This window comes from Trachypithecus francoisi, unplaced genomic scaffold, assembly GCF_009764315.1.
Source record: "Trachypithecus francoisi isolate TF-2019V2 unplaced genomic scaffold, Tfra_2.0 Lachesis_group9, whole genome shotgun sequence".
Taxonomy (NCBI): domain Eukaryota; kingdom Metazoa; phylum Chordata; class Mammalia; order Primates; family Cercopithecidae; genus Trachypithecus; species Trachypithecus francoisi.
Genome location: NW_022681474.1, coordinates 24,058,258 through 24,076,331, shown reverse-complemented (window position 1 = coordinate 24,076,331; position 18,074 = coordinate 24,058,258). Strand labels below are relative to the sequence as shown.

General features: G+C 40.6%; 1 protein-coding gene across 4 annotated transcripts in view; it reads right to left on the bottom strand.

Moving 5' to 3' along the window:
- Nucleotides 1–1,624: 1,624 nt before the first annotated feature.
- Nucleotides 1,625–18,074, bottom strand: part of LOC117082658 (protein AF-10) — a 221,636-nt gene continuing 205,186 nt past the window's right edge. For 3 of the 4 annotated variants that reach the window (XM_033209554.1, XM_033209555.1, XM_033209557.1), the window contains 7 exons: nucleotides 15,185–15,339; nucleotides 12,883–13,071; nucleotides 12,376–12,464; nucleotides 11,880–12,241; nucleotides 10,494–10,590; nucleotides 5,009–5,215; nucleotides 1,625–3,310 (listed from right to left, as the gene is read on the bottom strand). In XM_033209554.1, coding sequence (XP_033065445.1) covers nucleotides 3,266–3,310; nucleotides 5,009–5,215; nucleotides 10,494–10,590; nucleotides 11,880–12,241; nucleotides 12,376–12,464; nucleotides 12,883–13,071; nucleotides 15,185–15,339 — 1,144 coding nt within the window. In that variant the 3' untranslated portion in view covers nucleotides 1,625–3,265. The remainder of the gene's footprint in view (nucleotides 3,311–5,008; nucleotides 5,216–10,493; nucleotides 10,591–11,879; nucleotides 12,242–12,375; nucleotides 12,465–12,882; nucleotides 13,072–15,184; nucleotides 15,340–18,074) is intronic. The other variant, XM_033209556.1, reaches the window with a different exon arrangement.

Below are 18,074 nucleotides of genomic sequence, written 5' to 3'. Positions count from 1 at the left end.
AAACTTCCATTTTTACATAAATTTTTACTGAATTGCAAAAATTAGTAAGTGGTGCGAAAAGGACATTTCGTTTGTTGCAAATAACAAATTGGGGAATGGAAAAACAATTGACATGAATTTTAACAAATTATTTAAAAAATGACTTCCAAATTATACAAGTTCATCCCATTTCATTCTGAAAAGCCTAGTTTATCTGAAAAGATGGTATCATTGATGTTTTATTTTCAACAAGTAAAACTAAGATGAACATTATTTGTTTGAGATTTCTACTTGGAAGGACATGACCCAGACAGCCAGGCACGCTGGCTCTTAACTGTAGTGCCAGCTACTCAGGAGGCTGAGGCAGGAGGATGGCTTGAGCCCAGGAGTTTGAGGCTGCAGTGAGATACGATCTCGCCACTGCACTCCAGCCCGGCGAGAGAGTGAGACCATCTCTTTTAAAACCTAGGTACATAATCCACTTATGAAAGCAAAATTACATTTCATTGTAAGGTAGTGCCTCCCTTGCAAATTCCAAGGGTCTCTCCTGCCTATTGTGAGGATTATGGGATCATCTTTCCCTTCTGTTGGTAGACAGCCTAAGACAACGACTTGGCTTTTCCGTCTTGGCCCAGTGCTTGATCTTGACCCACAACATGGACTGCACATCCACAGGACTAAAGCACAGAAGTGCAGACGGCAACCAGTCAGTGTCGACCTTCTTCAAGGCTCGGCCACCAGCAGGGCAGTAGCTCTTCAGAGCCCTTCCCAGAACACAAGGCACACATGTGAACCAGCAGCTGCCAGGGCCTTGCAGGGCAGCAACGCAGGATGACGAGGTCAATGTCCTGGAGCCTCCAGGAAGCCAGAGAGCTACAGAAGTAGACGCTTACAAACACGCAGCCAAGCCAAAGGACGCATGTGAAGAAACTAAACTCACAGGAATTGATGGATGAGTCACCTGTCATTCTAGAGGGAAGGTAATCCTTCACCTTGGGAGACAGATGAATTTCGAGAATCATAATTTTTTCATGTACATAAAAAAAAATCACCAAGAACCCAAAACTCACTCCTTAATAAAGTTTACAGCCTAGGACCAGTTTTTCTTGTTCACTTGCCTCTTAATTACCAGGAGCACTTGACACAGATCAGTATGTTCGGATTCAATTAAGTCTGGGATAAAGTCTGAGCATTTATATTTTTGAAAAGCACCACAGATGATTCTGGTGCTTACGAAGACCACTAAATAGATTGGGCTTCTCTTTCATGGAATGCCTCTAGTTAAAGCTAACTGTATAAGTAACAGGAATCGAATCTCTACCAAGTGTGAGTACTGCTTTATCAACGGGCTCTAATTATCTCATCTGGACTTTGTTTTCCTTTTATCTCCACCAAGGCTATTTCCCTCTTCACTCTCCCTCTCATCTGAGGATGATCGAAGATCTCTGAGCCCGAGGTGGGTTTGTACTGCACATTACTTTACAGAATGCCTTGCACATCGTATAGCATTTGCTCATGAGAGTTTCCATTAACTCCGGGGCAATGTACCAGTGCTCCAAACACAAAACACAGGCCAAGATTCCCTGAGGAAGCAACGTGGGTGTACCTACCCCCTCCATCCTCTCCAAATGAGAATGGCACGGAGTTATAAACATTATTAAATTTTATTAACAAAACTTTGTACACTTTAATACATGTGGAATTTTACATCTAAGTAAAATAACAACACATTCAAAATTTACCATTTATACAAACTGTTACAGAATAACAACCAGTGGGTTAAATAAGTAAAATAAACCACACTGATTTTTTAAATTATCTACAAAATACTTGACTTTAAAATTCCCCTGAACATATAAAAATAAATTAATTTTACTTTTCAATTAAATCTACCAATTAGAAATATTACAAATCAAAATATCAATGTTATCTTGTGAATTTTTCACAATACAAAACAGATTCACAAAACTTTATTTACAGAAATGAGGTAAGAACTGTGCAATGTTTAACCAAGAGACATATTGCAGAATTAACATGTTCTTCCAGCTAAGTACACAGTGGAGGTCTAATTACAGCTGGGTCTTTTCCACTAATAATTCACACACCGAAGAACAGTTTGGTGATTACATCCCCCCGTGGTGGATCACTCTGCGGTACCGTCACATCAAAAGCGTGGCTCCCCAAAGTGGAAGGGCTGTCATACAGGTTTCACCTGTTTTCAGGAACTCTAGTGGTGAGCTTTTGTTTTAATGGTCAGTAATGGGAAGTGGTTAAAATAAAACAACTCTCTATTCTTACCAAATCCACTCCTTTTCTTGTGACTCATTAGTGGATAAATACCCAGGTAATAGTTTTGCCTGAGCTATCTACAGTGGCACAGAAAGTTCTGAATAAAGGCGGAAGCATGGGAAGGCTGCAGGTGTGAAGGGATGATTCCTGCTGCTCGGAGGACTGACTGTCCCATCCTGCTGTCTAGAGCCCTTGCAGCACAATGGAGGCACTTGATCAAGGGCAAACCCCACCAGCACTTTCCAGAGTGGCCCCTTTCTGAAAGAAGTATTTCGCTTTGAATTGATCTGGTTCCCCCAGCAGCCTCAGAACTCAGTTAACTCAAGGTTTCTTTAAAATATGAGTAGCTCTTAACACTAAAGAAAGCAATTCTCAAAAGAAAATTACCTTTAGCAGATGCAGACATTACCATTCTAACTTGATTACCAAAACTGGCTAAATCCCATTAGAAAGGAAATATTTTTTAACAAAGATTGCCAAGTCCCAGGTGATGCGCTATATATTTGTAATATTGAATCAATGGAACTCCAGGAGAAATTAGTTCCTTGGAATTTGACTTAGAGCAAGCATACTGTAACCCAAACAAAAGAGCATATTTCAACTTGTACAATAAAATCAAGTAGTTTGTAAATGGAGCAAGTATTTTAGTTTTGCTATTCGTATCTCCAATTTATAAACCTAGTTGTGTACCAACTATATTCTCGAGTTGATAAACATATTGCGTGTAAATTATGTCACTTTAAAAACGTATTAAATTTTCTTTCCATGTTCAAAAAATTGGGGTAAGGGGTAGGGGCATGGGAATTCCATTTCAGTGCAACAAAGCAACAAGAAAACTAATCAAAGCCTTACAAGAATGTCCTTGCGGCAATTAATCCTTTGTTGTGCATTAAGTTTCTTGTTGCGTTTCTTCATAGCTGTAGTAAAAGGACTGCAAAGGCAGCCAGATGAAGTGCTAGGGCAGCAGGACAGGCAATTTCTAGATGTTCCTCAGGTGTCAACTTTTCTCTTGAGTTACAGGCCCGGTTTTATCACTAAGTCTCTGCAGTTAAACAAAAGAGCAGACGCCTTAGCTAAATCAACTTTTGATAATATCCTCCCAATTTGAAACAGATAAAATGTGGTACAGAAAGTTATTCCCTTTTTTCTTTTAAGTTGGCAAGCCTACTTGCAACATAATATATAGACATGAATTTACTAGTAAATACTTCAAAAACATTAAATTCAACAGTATAAAAAGACCAAAGAGGTGGGCCCATCTGAGGGACAGAACTTCTAAAGAATGAATGCAGAATTCATCTTCCAAAATCAACTTTTCCACAAAAGTAACATGGTACTGTAGAGAACAAAATTTTTATGGGCTAAGAAAGTCATGGGCTGTGATTCCACATTTGCTATTTGTCCTTGGGCTTTCTTTGTATTTCCTTTTACTAATCTATAAAAAATGGAGTTACAGCCTCTTATTACTGTAAAGACTGAAATCACAGATGTCATGGTATCTAGCAAGGACCCCTGGCACATAGCAGGGTACTGAGCAAACAGCACCTCCCAGCACTGTGTTCCTCTATTAGCTCATTAAATTACTGTGATTTCCCATTAAATACATTTCATATTGTATAACCTGGGAGAAGTTTGTAATTAGTGCATTCCTTAACGCAAGAAAAAAACTGTGAAACACAAGGGGAAAAAATGCTACCAAAGAACTCAATACAGAATCACTGAAAATTGCCCATGTCAGCAGAACACTGGAGAGGTAAATGCCGTGTGTGATGACAGGAAGTTGGCGAGACAAGAGGGCAAACAGAAAGCATTGAAGAGTTCATGAAAAACAATCCTCTATTTTGAATAATTCTCATTACTAAGTACAAACTAAAGTTTCTGAAGACTAAAAGCACAGTCAACAAAAATTTTCAAAGTAATGGGAAACAGCAAACACTGCAACTTTGAACACTCATTTGCCAAGTCTCCCACCTCAGTCTCTCCCTTCTTCCTTTTCCTGATGTCCAGTCTCCATTCTACATCCCCATAGCCTTCCTCTAACAGGGTTCTGCCCTGAACTGGAATTTAGGGGAAACACTTATACTCCAGTAAAGTAGATCTAATTGAAGGGGAGAATTAATAGAAAGAAACGGCCTTAAAATGGGTTCTCCTGTATGTGTAGAATACTGTTCCTGCATCCATTTTTAATTTAACTTTCACATTGAAAGGGTAAGATGCCATCACTTACATGAAAATAACTAAAAATTTGAATTCCATTACAGATGTGACTGATTTACTTTCTCTAAAGTAATCTGGTAGAGTAATTGGATTGTGTGCCCTAAAATGTATGTATGAATCTTGGTAATAAATATACTTAATCAGTAAAAAGCACTTTAGAGTGAAATAAAAATATTTTCAAGTTACACAGACTGGTTCTATAACTAAACAAAGCTTCTCAGAAAGCACCAACCATTGTCTTTTGATTTGATTGTCCCATATGACTTGCTAACTAAAATATACTGTCATCTTGAAAATTGCTGAATTATAAAACAGCCTTAAAACCTAATGTGCAAATTCAAACTGATACACTTAGGGGATGTATAAATTGGCTTAGATCCTTTGCCTATAATATCCATCTGCTAAAAGCAATGGGTTTTAAGAAGAAATGATCAGGGGAACAAAATTAGGCTGGAAAACGATCATCTCTGATTATTCAATACAGTTCTTGTTTCATTAGATGTAGTAAGGAAAACATACTTACTGCTACTTTCTGACTTGCATTATCTCCATGGATTGTGAGAAATGGGTTGGCGGTAGCGGTGTGAAGTGGGGGTGCCTGTGTACCTGCAAGAAGGTTGTTGATGGGTATTTGTGTTGGTCCAGAGATCTGCAGCTGCTGAAGTTCAGGCTGGTGGTGCTGCTGGTGGTGATGTTGCATTAACTGATACAAAAAGGCTTGATGTTGTTCCTTAGGGAAAAACGTGAGAGAAAATGAGTTCCCAAGCACAGAATTCAGCAGTCAGATGAATCTGCCTTATGTTTTCTTTCCTTTAATATTAGATATTTGCTAAGAAAGAAAACAAGTATCTAGGAAAATATGCTGCACTAGATAATAACTATCTGCTATAAAATGTCAATATCTTCAGTGAACAGCTTATTTTTAAAACAGGACACACACAGGAGACTTCTATTAGGTCATCCGTGATGATCAATGAGGGAATGCAGCAGCTTAGAGAAATCAAAGTGGACATTTGAATGCATCATGCGTGGTCAAACCTTTTCCAAACTTAAAACAACTTTAAAGTTCCCATTCCTGCCTGTCATTAGGGTGCTTTCTTGACGCAGTTACAGACTACTCTTTACAGCAAGCATATACTCCATGCAGCATATATTTATAGATTTCCTGAGCGCTTACTAGGTGCCAGGCACTGCTTTTGGTGCTTGAAACACATTGAGCAGGGAAAGGCAAATAAATGAAAACGTTAGAATGTGATTACTGCTCTGCGTCAAGGGAAACAGAATTGTGTATGAGAAAGTCTGGAGGGAGTAGGGTTTAATGGTCAGGTTGTAATTTTAAGCAGATTAGCCAGGGTAGTTTTCATTGCGAAGTTAACATCTGGATGAAGATTGGAGATGAGGGAATTAGCTGAGTGGATATGGGGGGTGGGTGGGGATTTCCAGGCAGTGCCAAGGGCCTCCAGAGGGGCAGGTCCAGCAGGATCCAGTAGCAGCAAGGACCTGGGGAGGGTGGAAGGAGCCAGGAGGAAGTGAGAAGAACGCAGAGCTTGCAGTGGCAAGGTATGGCCAGCTTGGCTTGTATTCATAGTAAAATGGGAAGGTTTTGAGAAGTGGAAGAGTCTAATTTCAGGATGGAGTCAATGTGGGGTGTCAGAGTGAGGATGGAGCTGCCATCAGCTGAGGTGAGGAAAACGATGGGTGGGGCAGGGCAGTGCAGGAAGATCAGCTGTTCAGTTTTGGACACGTCATGTTTGAAATGTCTTTTAAGATATGCCAGTGGAGGCCCCGCATGGTGGCTCACGCCTATAATCCCAGCACTTTAGGAGGCCGAGGCAGGTGGATCACGAGGTCAGGAGATCAAGACCATCCTGGCTAACATGGTGAAACCCCGTCTCTACTAAAAATACACAAAAATTAGCCGGGCGCCTGTAGTCCCAGCTACTCAGGAGGCTGAGGCAGGAGAATGGCGTGAACCCAGGAGGCGGAGCTTGCAGTGAGCCGAGATGGCACCACTGCACTCCAGCCTGGGCAACAGAGCGAGACTCCATCTCAAAAAAAAAAAAAAAAAAAACAGTGGAGCTACTGAATGAGCAGCTGGATTACAGGAGCTTGAAGCTCCACAGAGAGGTCTGGCTGGAGATGTAAATCAGCACAGAGATGCTATTTAAGGACAGCGACAGGAGATCACTGAATCCCACCTTGGGCACTCTCAAGAGGCTGAAGAGGAGGACCAGGAAAGGATGCTAAAGAGGAATGACCAGTTAGGTAGGAAGACACCAAGATGATGTGGTATCCTGGAAACTGAGGGGAAGAAATGTTTCAAGGAGGAGGAAAAGTGATCAACTCTGTCAAATGCTGTTGCCAGGTCACGTAAGATGAAGAATGAGAACTGACCACTGGATTTAGCACCATGCAGGTCATCTGGGGGAAGCAGGGTCAAGCAAGAGTGTCGGGCGGAAGCTGTGCGGAGGCTTCCAACAAATTCTCACCTACATCGTTTGATCCCTGTAAATGAACAAACTTTAGCCCACAACATTGGCGGATGAAGGAAAAAGTACAGTCCTTTAGTCCTCATGGTCTCCAAGCAATAATTTGTGCTGAAAATTCCTTAACCATGTTCTGGAAATGAGACATCTACACGTGCTATTATTAGAGTAAAATCTTGATTAATAGGAAGATCACCCAAACAAATGGAGTTTTAGTACTTATATTAAGATGAGGCAATAGATAAGAAAAACAAGATCCCAATCTTAGTGTCAGCATTTAAGTGGTTTTTTTTCTTTTTTTGAGACGGAGTCTCGTTCTAGTCGTCCAGGCTGAAGTGTGGTGGTGTGATCTCGGCTCACTGCAACCTCTAGCTCCCGGGTTCAAGCAATTCTCCTGCCTCAGCCTCCTGAGTAGCTGAGATTATAGGGACACGCCACCATACCCAGCTAATTTTTGTATTTTTAGTAGAGACGGGATTTCACCATGTTGGTCAGGCTGGTCTCAAACTCCTGACCTTGTGATCTGCCCGCCTCGGTCTCCCATAGTGCTGGGATTACATGCAGGAGCCACCGTGCCCGGCCATCATTTAAGAATTTATATACACTCATATGCAGTGTGCCTTTAACACCACTCTAAAAACAGACTGAAAATCATTCTCCAAGCAGCCCAACTACATGAAGAGTGCTAGGGAAATGGGTCTAGAGGAAGCCCCATGACTGTCCACAGGGCCAGGCCTGCCCTGCCCTGCACCTGAGCCACAACCCCACTTGGGTGTCGGTCCATACTTTCTCCCCTTCTCCAAGTTCTCTATTTCCCATCTCCCCTCTCATCTAACAGTTACCCATCTCCCTCCCTTTACTTCTAAGAAAATCAGAAGCATTGAAAGTGGGATTGCTTCAACCCTCCACATAAAACCCACCTCCAGTTGTTCTGCCTGCCCTGCTGGTGCAGTGAAATACTGTTCTCATCTCCTCCTCTGCTAGCACCTTTCTTCTCTCCTATGCCAGAAATGTCCCATCAGCATACACACATGCTGTCATATTCAAAATGAGTTGAAACTGCCCCGTGGTACTACCACATCCGCCTCCTCCTTCCCCTTCCTCTGCTTTCCAAAGTGACATGTCTTAAGGTGCCCATATGCTATCTTTACTTCCTCTCCCTCCCATTTTTTTTTGAACCATTTAACGAGGTTTTTACTTTTATCACACCCTAACTGTAAAAAGTCTCTAGACAACCTTTAAGAAACAGTCCCTGCCGTCCAGGCTGGAGTGCAGTGGCATGATTACAGCTCACAGCAGCCTCAACCTCCTGGGCTCCAGTGATCCTCCCACCTCAGCCTCCCAGTTAACTGGTATCACAGGCATGCACCACCACGCACGGTTGGTCAATTCTTTCTTACCCTACCACAGAAGCATTTTACACAATTGACTCCTCCCTTTCTGGAAACATTTCCTTCACCTGGCCCCTAAGATGCCAGTGTCCTTGTCTAGGCTCACTGGCCACTGTCTCTCAATAGCCTTTCTTTACTGGCTTATTCTTTTCTAGGGTGTCCAGGACTCAGTCTTCATGCTCTAGGAGTCTGCATCAAATCTCATGGCTCTCATCACCTGTGCAGCACTAACCCCAGATTTCTATCTCTAACTGCATCTTTGCCTGGGACTCCAGACACCTACTATGCAACTGTCTTATCTCCATTTGACTTGCACATCTAAAGGGATTTTAAGCGTAGTGTGTCCATGACACCTATTTTTCTCTCCAAAACTGGTTGGGTTCTGTTCTTCCACATCTCAGTAAAAGTCACTATCCAACCATTCAGAATTCTTCTTTCTCTTGTATGTCCAGCAAACAAGTCTTGTTGGTTCTATCTTCAAAACATCTGGGCTACGCACAGTGGCTCACACCTGTAATTCCAGCACTCTGGAAGGCTAAGGGCAGATCACTTGAGGTCATGAGTTCAAGACCAGCCTGGGCAACATGGTGAAACCCTGTCTCTACAAAAAAAAAAAAAAAACAAAATTAGCCAGGCATGATGGGACATGCCTGTAGTCTCAGCTATGCGGGAGGCTGAGGCAGGAGAATCACTTGAGCCCAGGAGATGGAGGTTGCAGGGAGCCCAGATTGTGCCACTGCATTCCAGCCTGGGCGACAAAGCAAAACTCCATCTCAAAAATATAACTATATATACCACAATTCCACGCAGTTTTCAATACATAGCCCATACTATTTTAACACCTATGTCTCCTGCCTGGGTCATTCCCTCCCTGTTTCCACTTTTGCCTGTCTTCACTTCCCCACACCCTATAATACACACAGACTATTCTTCATATAGCAGCAAAACTAATCCTTCAAAATGTAAATCATTATTTCACTATTCTGTTCAAAATCCTCCAATTCTTTTTTTTTTTTTGAGACAGAGTCTTGCTGTGTTGCCCAGGCTGGAGTGCAGTGGCGCGATCTCGGCTCCCTGCAAGCTCCACCTCCCAGGTTCACGCCATTCTCCCGCCTCAGCCTCTGAGTAGCTGGGACTACAGGCGCCCACCACCACGCCCGGCTAGTTTTTTTGTGTATTTTTAGTAGAGACGGGGTTTCACCATGTTAGCCAGGATGGTCTTGATCTCCTGACCTCGTGATCCACCCGCCTTGGCCTCCCAAAGTGCTGGGATTACAGGCTTGAGCCACCGCGCCCGGCCATCCCTCCAATTCTTAATCCTGAAAAAGATGGAGAATGAAATAAGATAAACAAAACTGAGATTATCAGTGCTGGGTGAGAGAATGAGGACTACACAGGTCTTCAGGGTGCTCTCCGCTCTACTTTTGGTACACTTGAAATTCTCCGTAATAGAGTTTTTAAAAATCGCCAGTGGCTTTTCATCATATTCAAGATAAAGTCCAAATTTCTTGCAACAGCCAAGAAAGGTTGTATGCAATCATCTGAGACTCCCTGCTTGGCTCTTACCTCTCCCACCCTGACCACACTGCTGCTGCCTCCTCTTCCACACACAAGCACGCCCAGGCCTTTGAGAGCAGCTGCCCCTTTACCTCCAACATGCTTTCTCTCTGTGGCATACTTCCTGAGCTCTCATGTCGGTCTGTGCTCAAAAGTCACCCCTTGCAGAGGCAGGGCCATCCTATATAAAATGGTCCTTGGTTCCCTATGCTCTTCCCCCCTTATTCCACTTCCTTGTTCTTCTCAGCATTTATCAGAACCAAAAAGCGTTCATCGTGTCCATCCATCTCTTGTATCAAAATGAAGCTCCGGGAAAACACACACCACATCTCATTTGGCACTGTGTTACCAGAGCCTATGGCAGCACCATGTCATGTGCCCTATCGCTTTTAAGTTCAGGAGTGAATGTGACATCACTGCAGGTATCACAGCCTGTATACCACATGGCAAAAAAAACTTTTTGGATTATGCATTCAATAATGTTATTTAACAAAGGAGAAATCTATACCCACACTGAATATTACAGCTTAGAACACATGCTCCTAATAAAATATTATCAAAAGAAAGAACTTACTGGTGTGAGCTGTTGAGAATTTAACAACTGCTGAAACTGCTGTTGATGAATAAGTAATTGTCTTTGCTGGTCAGAAAGTAATCCTAGTCCTGAGGCACTGAAAAATGATTACAATTCTTACTTTTTACTACACACCTCTAACACATTTTTAGAAGTTTAAAAATAAAAGACAACTTTTCAATTTGATGTTTAATAACTTAAGTACAATTTTTAATCCAAACACTTTGAAAACAATTATGTACAAATTATGTGTGTGTGTGTATATATATATATATGTATGTACAGCTAAACAAGAATTCACATTGTCAAGAAATGTTTTTATTATAAAACAAATAGGCCCTAACTTATTTTATGGAATAGAAATTTACATGTGTTTCTAACAGGCATATGTAATAATTTATCTTTAAATATTCAAGGATAATTTAACTCACACTAAGTAAACACATATTTGAAACAAAGAATCCAAACATACTACTGATTTGACTTATCCTTTTCTAATGGTCCCAATGGTAAAACTAAACACCAATGAAGAGAGCTAGAGGAAACAGCTTTCTAGTACCCACTGCAAATCCATTTAAAAGTATTTATTCCCCCAAAAGTATGTTTAATAACAACATAGCTTTAGTCCCCTAGTTTTGAACAAGCATTCAAATGCAGTTCCAGTACAGTGAAACCAGTGAGTCTCACTTCCTAGGAATTCAGATAAATAAATGACCTTTATCCTATACCAAAATCTTTGATTAAAACATTAAAAATATTACATACATTTCAAGAAACTAATATTCATGTTATCTCCACTATATTACCTTTCTTCAGAATTTATGATACAGGAATGCAATATACAAATAAGAAAAACTAGTATTTAAAAATAGACATCACAGATTAATTTTCAGCACAGAACATATTTAATGCTGTCACTAAAAGTGAAATTCATTTAAATCTTTCAAAAATAAATGTACTCTGTGTATAATATACTTAAAATTTTTTTTTTTTTTTTTTTTTTTTGAGACGGAGTCTTGCTCTGTCGCCCGGTCTGGAGTGCAGTGGCCGGATCTCAGCTCACTGCAAGCTCCGCCTCCCGGGTTCACGCCATTCTCCTGCCTCAGCCTCCCGAGTAGCTGGGACCACAGGCGCCCACCACCTCGCCCGGCTAGTTTTTTGTATTTTTAGTAGAGACGGGGTCTCGTGATCCGCCCGTCTCGGCCTCCCAAAGTGCTGGGATTACAGGCTTGAGCCACCGCGCCTGGCAATATACTTAAAATTTTTGGCAGACTTATTAAGGCATATCTACAAAGGAACACATTGAAAGCCCCAATCTAAGGCATAGACAACACTGGTACTCTGTTAGTTACACTAAAAAACCCAAAACATACTTAAGTTTCTTACCTGTTAGTCAGTGTAGCTGGCATTGGATGTGTTGCATTAGGTGGTACAGTTGTGTGAGTGAGAGGGGTAGGGTTCTGGGACATTGTGACAGGAGTCTGCATAACCCCATTTAAAGCTCCTACAATGCCATTAATTGCCAGTTGGTTACCTGGCAAAGCTCCAATTATTCCACCCACTGCAGACACGGCAGGAATGGTGGAAGTTACAGGCTGCATTCCACTAGCTAGTGCCCCCACTGTCACACCATTGACCTGCTGAACTCCACTCACTCCTGAGCCTTGTTGAGCCGGACTCTGCCCAGCAGGAGGTGGGGTAGAAAGAGCTGATGAGCTGCTGGTGCTTTGTCCACTGGAGGTTAAGTCCTAGCATAAGAAAGAAGAGAAACTAAGTTTAAAGAACACAGCAAAACTGTTTAAAATAATTTAAAACCATTTGACATAATATACTATTATTTACAAGTAAATCACACAGATGAAAATAACCACACAAAAATTACCTGATTTAATACAGGAAGAGAATTATCAGGTAAAAAGCTGTTTCCTATATGAGGGCTCTTACTGCTGTTCAAGGAATCAGTAGTAGGAGCTAGAATAATAAAAGACAAAAAGAAACCTATTTACCCTATTAAATTACATTATGTATAAGATTAAAGGCTTATTTAAAAGCTTATGCTGAAGCCCCTATCAAAACCACTTAAATATCAAGTATTGCTCTTCCTGACTGACCTAAACAGGAAAAAAAATCTATATTGAATACCATCACTTTAAATCAATAATGAGATCATTAGACATTTAAGTAAATGTTACCATTATATTATGGACTAAGGAAGTTAGAGTAAATTCAAGTTGATCACTTAACAGGATTCTTTATGCCCTTCAAAAACGACCTATCATTCCTTTTCTACATCTTCATATAACTGGTGACCAATTATTACTCACTTACAATACAAATAACACTGAAAGCCTATTTTCTTTAGATACAAAATAAATATTTTCACACTTACCAGTCTGTGCTGAAAATGTGTGTATTTGATGAGACGGACTAGGATTTGCTGTTATTGTTGGAAAAGGCACTGAAAGCTGTGCATTCAATAACTGAAGCCGTTCCTTTTTGGCAGTCAAGTTTTTAATTTGTTCCTCTAATCTTCGGTTTTCAACTTGAAGTTGGTGTAATGACTTTAGCATTCCTAAAACTAGCACACATTTGGATAGTTTTTAATAACGACAAGTACACACATGAGACTAAGTATTTTACACAGTGCCAGTAACCTTAGAAATAAATTAAAATAGAATAGTAGAAATCTGTAAAGTGTTTCTAAATGATTAAGTTTTGTTCCTAAATTTGTATGTGGGATAAAATTTCCTATCTATGTTTGTATTTTTATAAGCACAAAGGCAAAGTGTTCCTGGATGTACCTTCTGGAAACTTTGTTGCCACATACCAAAAAACACACACCAGCTTCAGGTAATTTTCCATTCTCAGTGAAAAGTGATGACATTTTATTTTTGTCAAAATAAAAGCCTATTAAAAATTCAAGAGCCTGTCACTATTTTTCATTGAAGTCATATATAGAATGGTTAAGGATCGCACCAATACCCTTTACCAAAATAATGAGCACATGTTTTTGTTTGTTGTTCCATTTAAACGAAGTGCTGCCATCAGACTTCCTGGCAGGAAGCCCCTAATCCCAGCTGCTCAGCATGTCGCTCTGCATGTCACCCAGCAGGGAGCGCTATGTGTGCGCCCAGCCACGTCTCCAGTCCTGGAGAAAGGCGCATCCCCTGTAAACAGGCTGGCTTTCAGTCTGGCCCCCATCACCTCAGGTACTTCAATTCCTTCCACAACTTGGACCTCCCAACTAACAACATAGAGTGTTACTGTTAAGATTTTTGAAGTGTCCATCACGTACTAAAAAGTTGTATTTGTTTAACATGACCTCAGGGCCTTCAGAAGATACAACTCCTCTGGTACAGACACATCTGGCCATTTCCCAAGGATTTAGCTTTTATCCCTTCCCTCCAAGATCCCACAAAGAAATCTTAGTGGGTCCAAATGAGATGGAATAAGACTAAGCTAAACCTATCCTCCAGCTATCGTGTTTAAAGGATTAGCCCGGCATGAAATTTCCTCACAATTACCATTTTTTGTCAGGTTACCATTCACAAAATACCAATTTATGGCACTTAGCCAACAATAAGCAAAATGTTTCAATAAAATGAAGCAGCAAAAGTTTATACTCCAAAATGATGAAAATCACCTATTTTTCCCTAAAATTAAGACAAGGCCACATCTCCAGCTAACCACCACCTATTTTAACTCTGCATTTTATACCCATGGCCCTAACACTTAAAATGGTGAAGATACTGAAATATAGATATATAGTACATGCTCTATAATCCAACAGATGATAATATATTAATTATAGATTTAATTCAGTAATTATTCTTCTTCCTCCAAATTATGAAGAAGCTAGCCGGCCATACTTGACTATGTTTTTTTTTTGTTTGTTTTTTTCTGGAGACGGAGTCTCGCTCTGTCGCCCAGGCTGGAGTGCAGTGGCACGATCTCGGCATCCCCTGGGTTCATTCTCCTGCCTCAGCCTCCCGTGTAGCTGGGACTACAGGCGCCTGCCACCATACCCGGCTAATTGTTTTTTGTATTTTTAGTAGAGACAGGGTTTCACCGTGTTAGCCAGGATGGTCTCGATCTCCTGACGTGATCCACCCATCTCAGCCTCCCAAAGTGCTAGGATCACAGACGTGAGCCACCGCGCCCGGCCGACTCCATGTATTTTTTAAAGTAAGTTTTCCAGAGGTGAGCAAGTTTTCTTCAAACAATTAGGCTAAGAGAAGACAGTGCTCATATATTTTAGTAAACTGGTAAGAACAAAGTACAGTGGAGACACAAAGTACCAATATGTATAATCATGGTAAGCACCAAGACAATGCTATATAGGAGCCAGGCAGTGGTCCTAATATTTTTCATGTCATTTAATCCTCACAATAACCCTCTGATATGGGTGCATTATTATTCCCAATTGTAAAAATAGGAGACTAAAGAACTTTAAAAACCACGCCCAAGATTATACTATTAATAACAGGTAAAGACAGGATTCAAGTCTAAGCAGTAACACTATAGAATCTCTTCTATTAAAGCACTACCTTATACTTTCTCTCACTGTATTATATGAAATGTATATCACAATCCCATTACTACTCTGGATGAAAAGTGACTTCTGCATCCATCTGCCTGTTTGTCCATCTGCCCATCCGTCTTGACTTACACATAAGAAAATGAATACTTACTGTCACTAGGAGTACCCTGTTCTAATAAAAATTGCTGTCCTTCACTCCACTGCCTCTCCAAAAGCTGTTCTATGCTGGCTGCTACTGGAGGCAGATTTTCCAAACTGCTGTTGCCTGGTTGATCATAGCGAATCTGTAAGCTGCTTACAGGGGATCTGTTGAAAACAATTCTCAAGTTAAAAAGAAGGGGAATGCTTTTAAGAGAGTGCAGTTTCTTACCTAAGCTGATCCCTTTTCTCCTGTATGAGTTATAACATCAAGCTGCCTATGCCAGAAGTATCAGGTTCCTGGATTTAGAAAACCATAATCTACCCTAAAATTGAGTAATTATCATTCTTCCTCTCAATATTATAGAATCAAGGGAATAGCTAGCCATCATAGATAATTAAAAACCACTAGAAAATATAAACACACCACCAACAATCTCTGAAATAGGCTGTAAAATAACATGGTATGGCATTAAGACAAAAAGGGGAAAGACAAAATTAGACTTAAAAATAATTTTCCAGAAGAGAAAAGAGCTCTACCACTCTGCTTTGATATATTTGCTATCACAATAACCCTGAACAATTATAATACTGTGAAAGATATTTGAATTTACAACCAACTAAAATCTCAAATATCACTAAAAAGAAATGTCTAACAATCTTGAAGCAGCCTTTTGTTATAAATTAAAAATTACTCATTTTCAAGTATTTTCACAATTAAGAAATAAGACCAAAGCATTTTTTTTTTTTTTCATTTCTGGAAATAGTCTCGCTTTGTCAGCGATGCTAGAGTGCTGTGATGCAGTGATGGCTCACTACAGTCTTGACCTCCTCGGTCCCGGGTTCAAGCAATCCTCCCACCTCAGCCTCCTGAGCAGCTGGGACCACAAAAGCACACACTACCACGCCCAGCGCTTTTTTTGGGGCGGGGGGGTAGAGGGGAGGTTGGGCAGGGGAGACGGAATTTCACCACATTGCCCAGCTTAGTCTCTAACTCCTGGGCTGAAATGTTCCTCCCGCCTAGGCTTCCCGAACTGCTGGGATTATAGGAATGAGCCACTATGCCCAGCCCCCAAAGCAATTTTTATTCGATCCTTTTTTTTTTTTTTGGAGACGGAGTCTCACTCAGTCGCCCCGGCTGGAGTGCAGTGGCGCGATCCCGGCTCACTGCAAGCTCCGCCTCCCGAGTTCACGCCATTCTCCTGCCTCAGCCTCCCAAGCAGCTGGGACTACAAGCGCTCGTCGCCATGCCCAGCTAATTTTTTTGCATTTTTAGTAGAGACAGGGTTTCACCGTGTTAGCCAGGATGGTCTCGATCTCCTGATCTTGTGATCCGCCCGTCTCGGCCTCCCAAAGTGCTGGGATTACAGGCTTGAACCACCGCGCCCGGCCTAATCCGATCCTTTTACATGAATATTTTTTAAATGTCTTAGACCTATACTTCAAATGATAAACAACCCTTCTAAAACAAATAGTACTTGTATTAAGACGAACATGTAATGTTCTCTCCACTTTTTGTTTTAAATGAGTAAGTGTGGCCATTTCTGACCTCCAGCTACCATGCTAACATAACACATTTAAAGAGCTTTAGAATTTCCAATGTGTTTGTATATATCTCATATGATCTCCACAACAACCTAGTGAGAAGTCAAAGCCTGGTCCATTTTCAAATGAGGAAACAGGATGGAGTTTTAGTGACTTGTCCAAAGACACACTACTGGTGAGGTGACAAGAGCTGGGCTACACAACTCAGGTCTTCTAACAACCCACTAGTGTTCTTGACACTGCCTTAATATGCTTCTCTACAAAATTTTCGTAAGATGTTAAACAAATGGGGTTTTTATTCCATATGTAAACATCATGGGCTACATACAATTGGCCACCCCCCTGCAAATAGTACATTATGCCAGAATAATTTAGGCTGTTACATTTCAGGCTGATTTCTAAAGAGTAATATAAAGTTGAAAATAATATGCTAAAAATAATTTAGTATCATTTGTTAAGTCCCATTTCACTAATGAAAAGGAAAAACTATACTAAGCAAAATAGCACTAAGAGATTTTTAATAATTTCTCGGTAGCTTGTAGTATTTCAAGTTTAAAAGGGGGACAGAGAAGTGCTCTTCCACTAAACACTGAGCAAACATCCATTAACTTTCTTCTTTGAAAAGAAAAACAACATAGAAGTAATCACAACATAAAATCACAGACAAGTTAGATAATTTTATCACTGTGTTCTTCAGATTCCTGGTTTCCAAAGAATGAATATTTGATTTTCTGCAGAGTTCAATCAGGGAAAATAACACTACTTTTGGTTCACCCAGGAATTATATAGGAAAAAAGGCACCACTAGAGATGTACCATTAGAAAATAAAGTTAGTGGTTACTAAACTAATCTCTATGATAAAGATGTTCCTTAACAGACATTCCCCAAATATATCAGCAATACTGTTATTCATGATCTGTCGTCATATGAAAAAGTTCATTTTGGAAAAAAAAAAATTTTGTAGACATGGAGTCTTGCCATGTTGCCCAGGCTGGTCTTGAACTCCTGGCCTCAAGCAATCCTCCCAACTTGGCCTCCCAAAGTGCTGGGATTATAGACATGAGCTACCACGCCTGACCAAAGTTTTCATTTTTAATCACATTTCTTCCTTACTTAGAAGAAAGACCCTAGAATGGGTTTTTCTCTTACTCTCCATTCTCACCCAGTCTAACACCATGCTTGAGGGAGGGTTCCTAAATTAGAGAACACGGAAAAAACAAAGAGAAGGCACAGAAGGGAAATAAAATTGATAGCCATCATCAAAGTTCCATTCTCCCCTACAAACAGACACAGTATCTCATACAACATTGTCCTCATTTAGAACAGAAGGAATATGCAGTTCGGTAACCCCAAATATA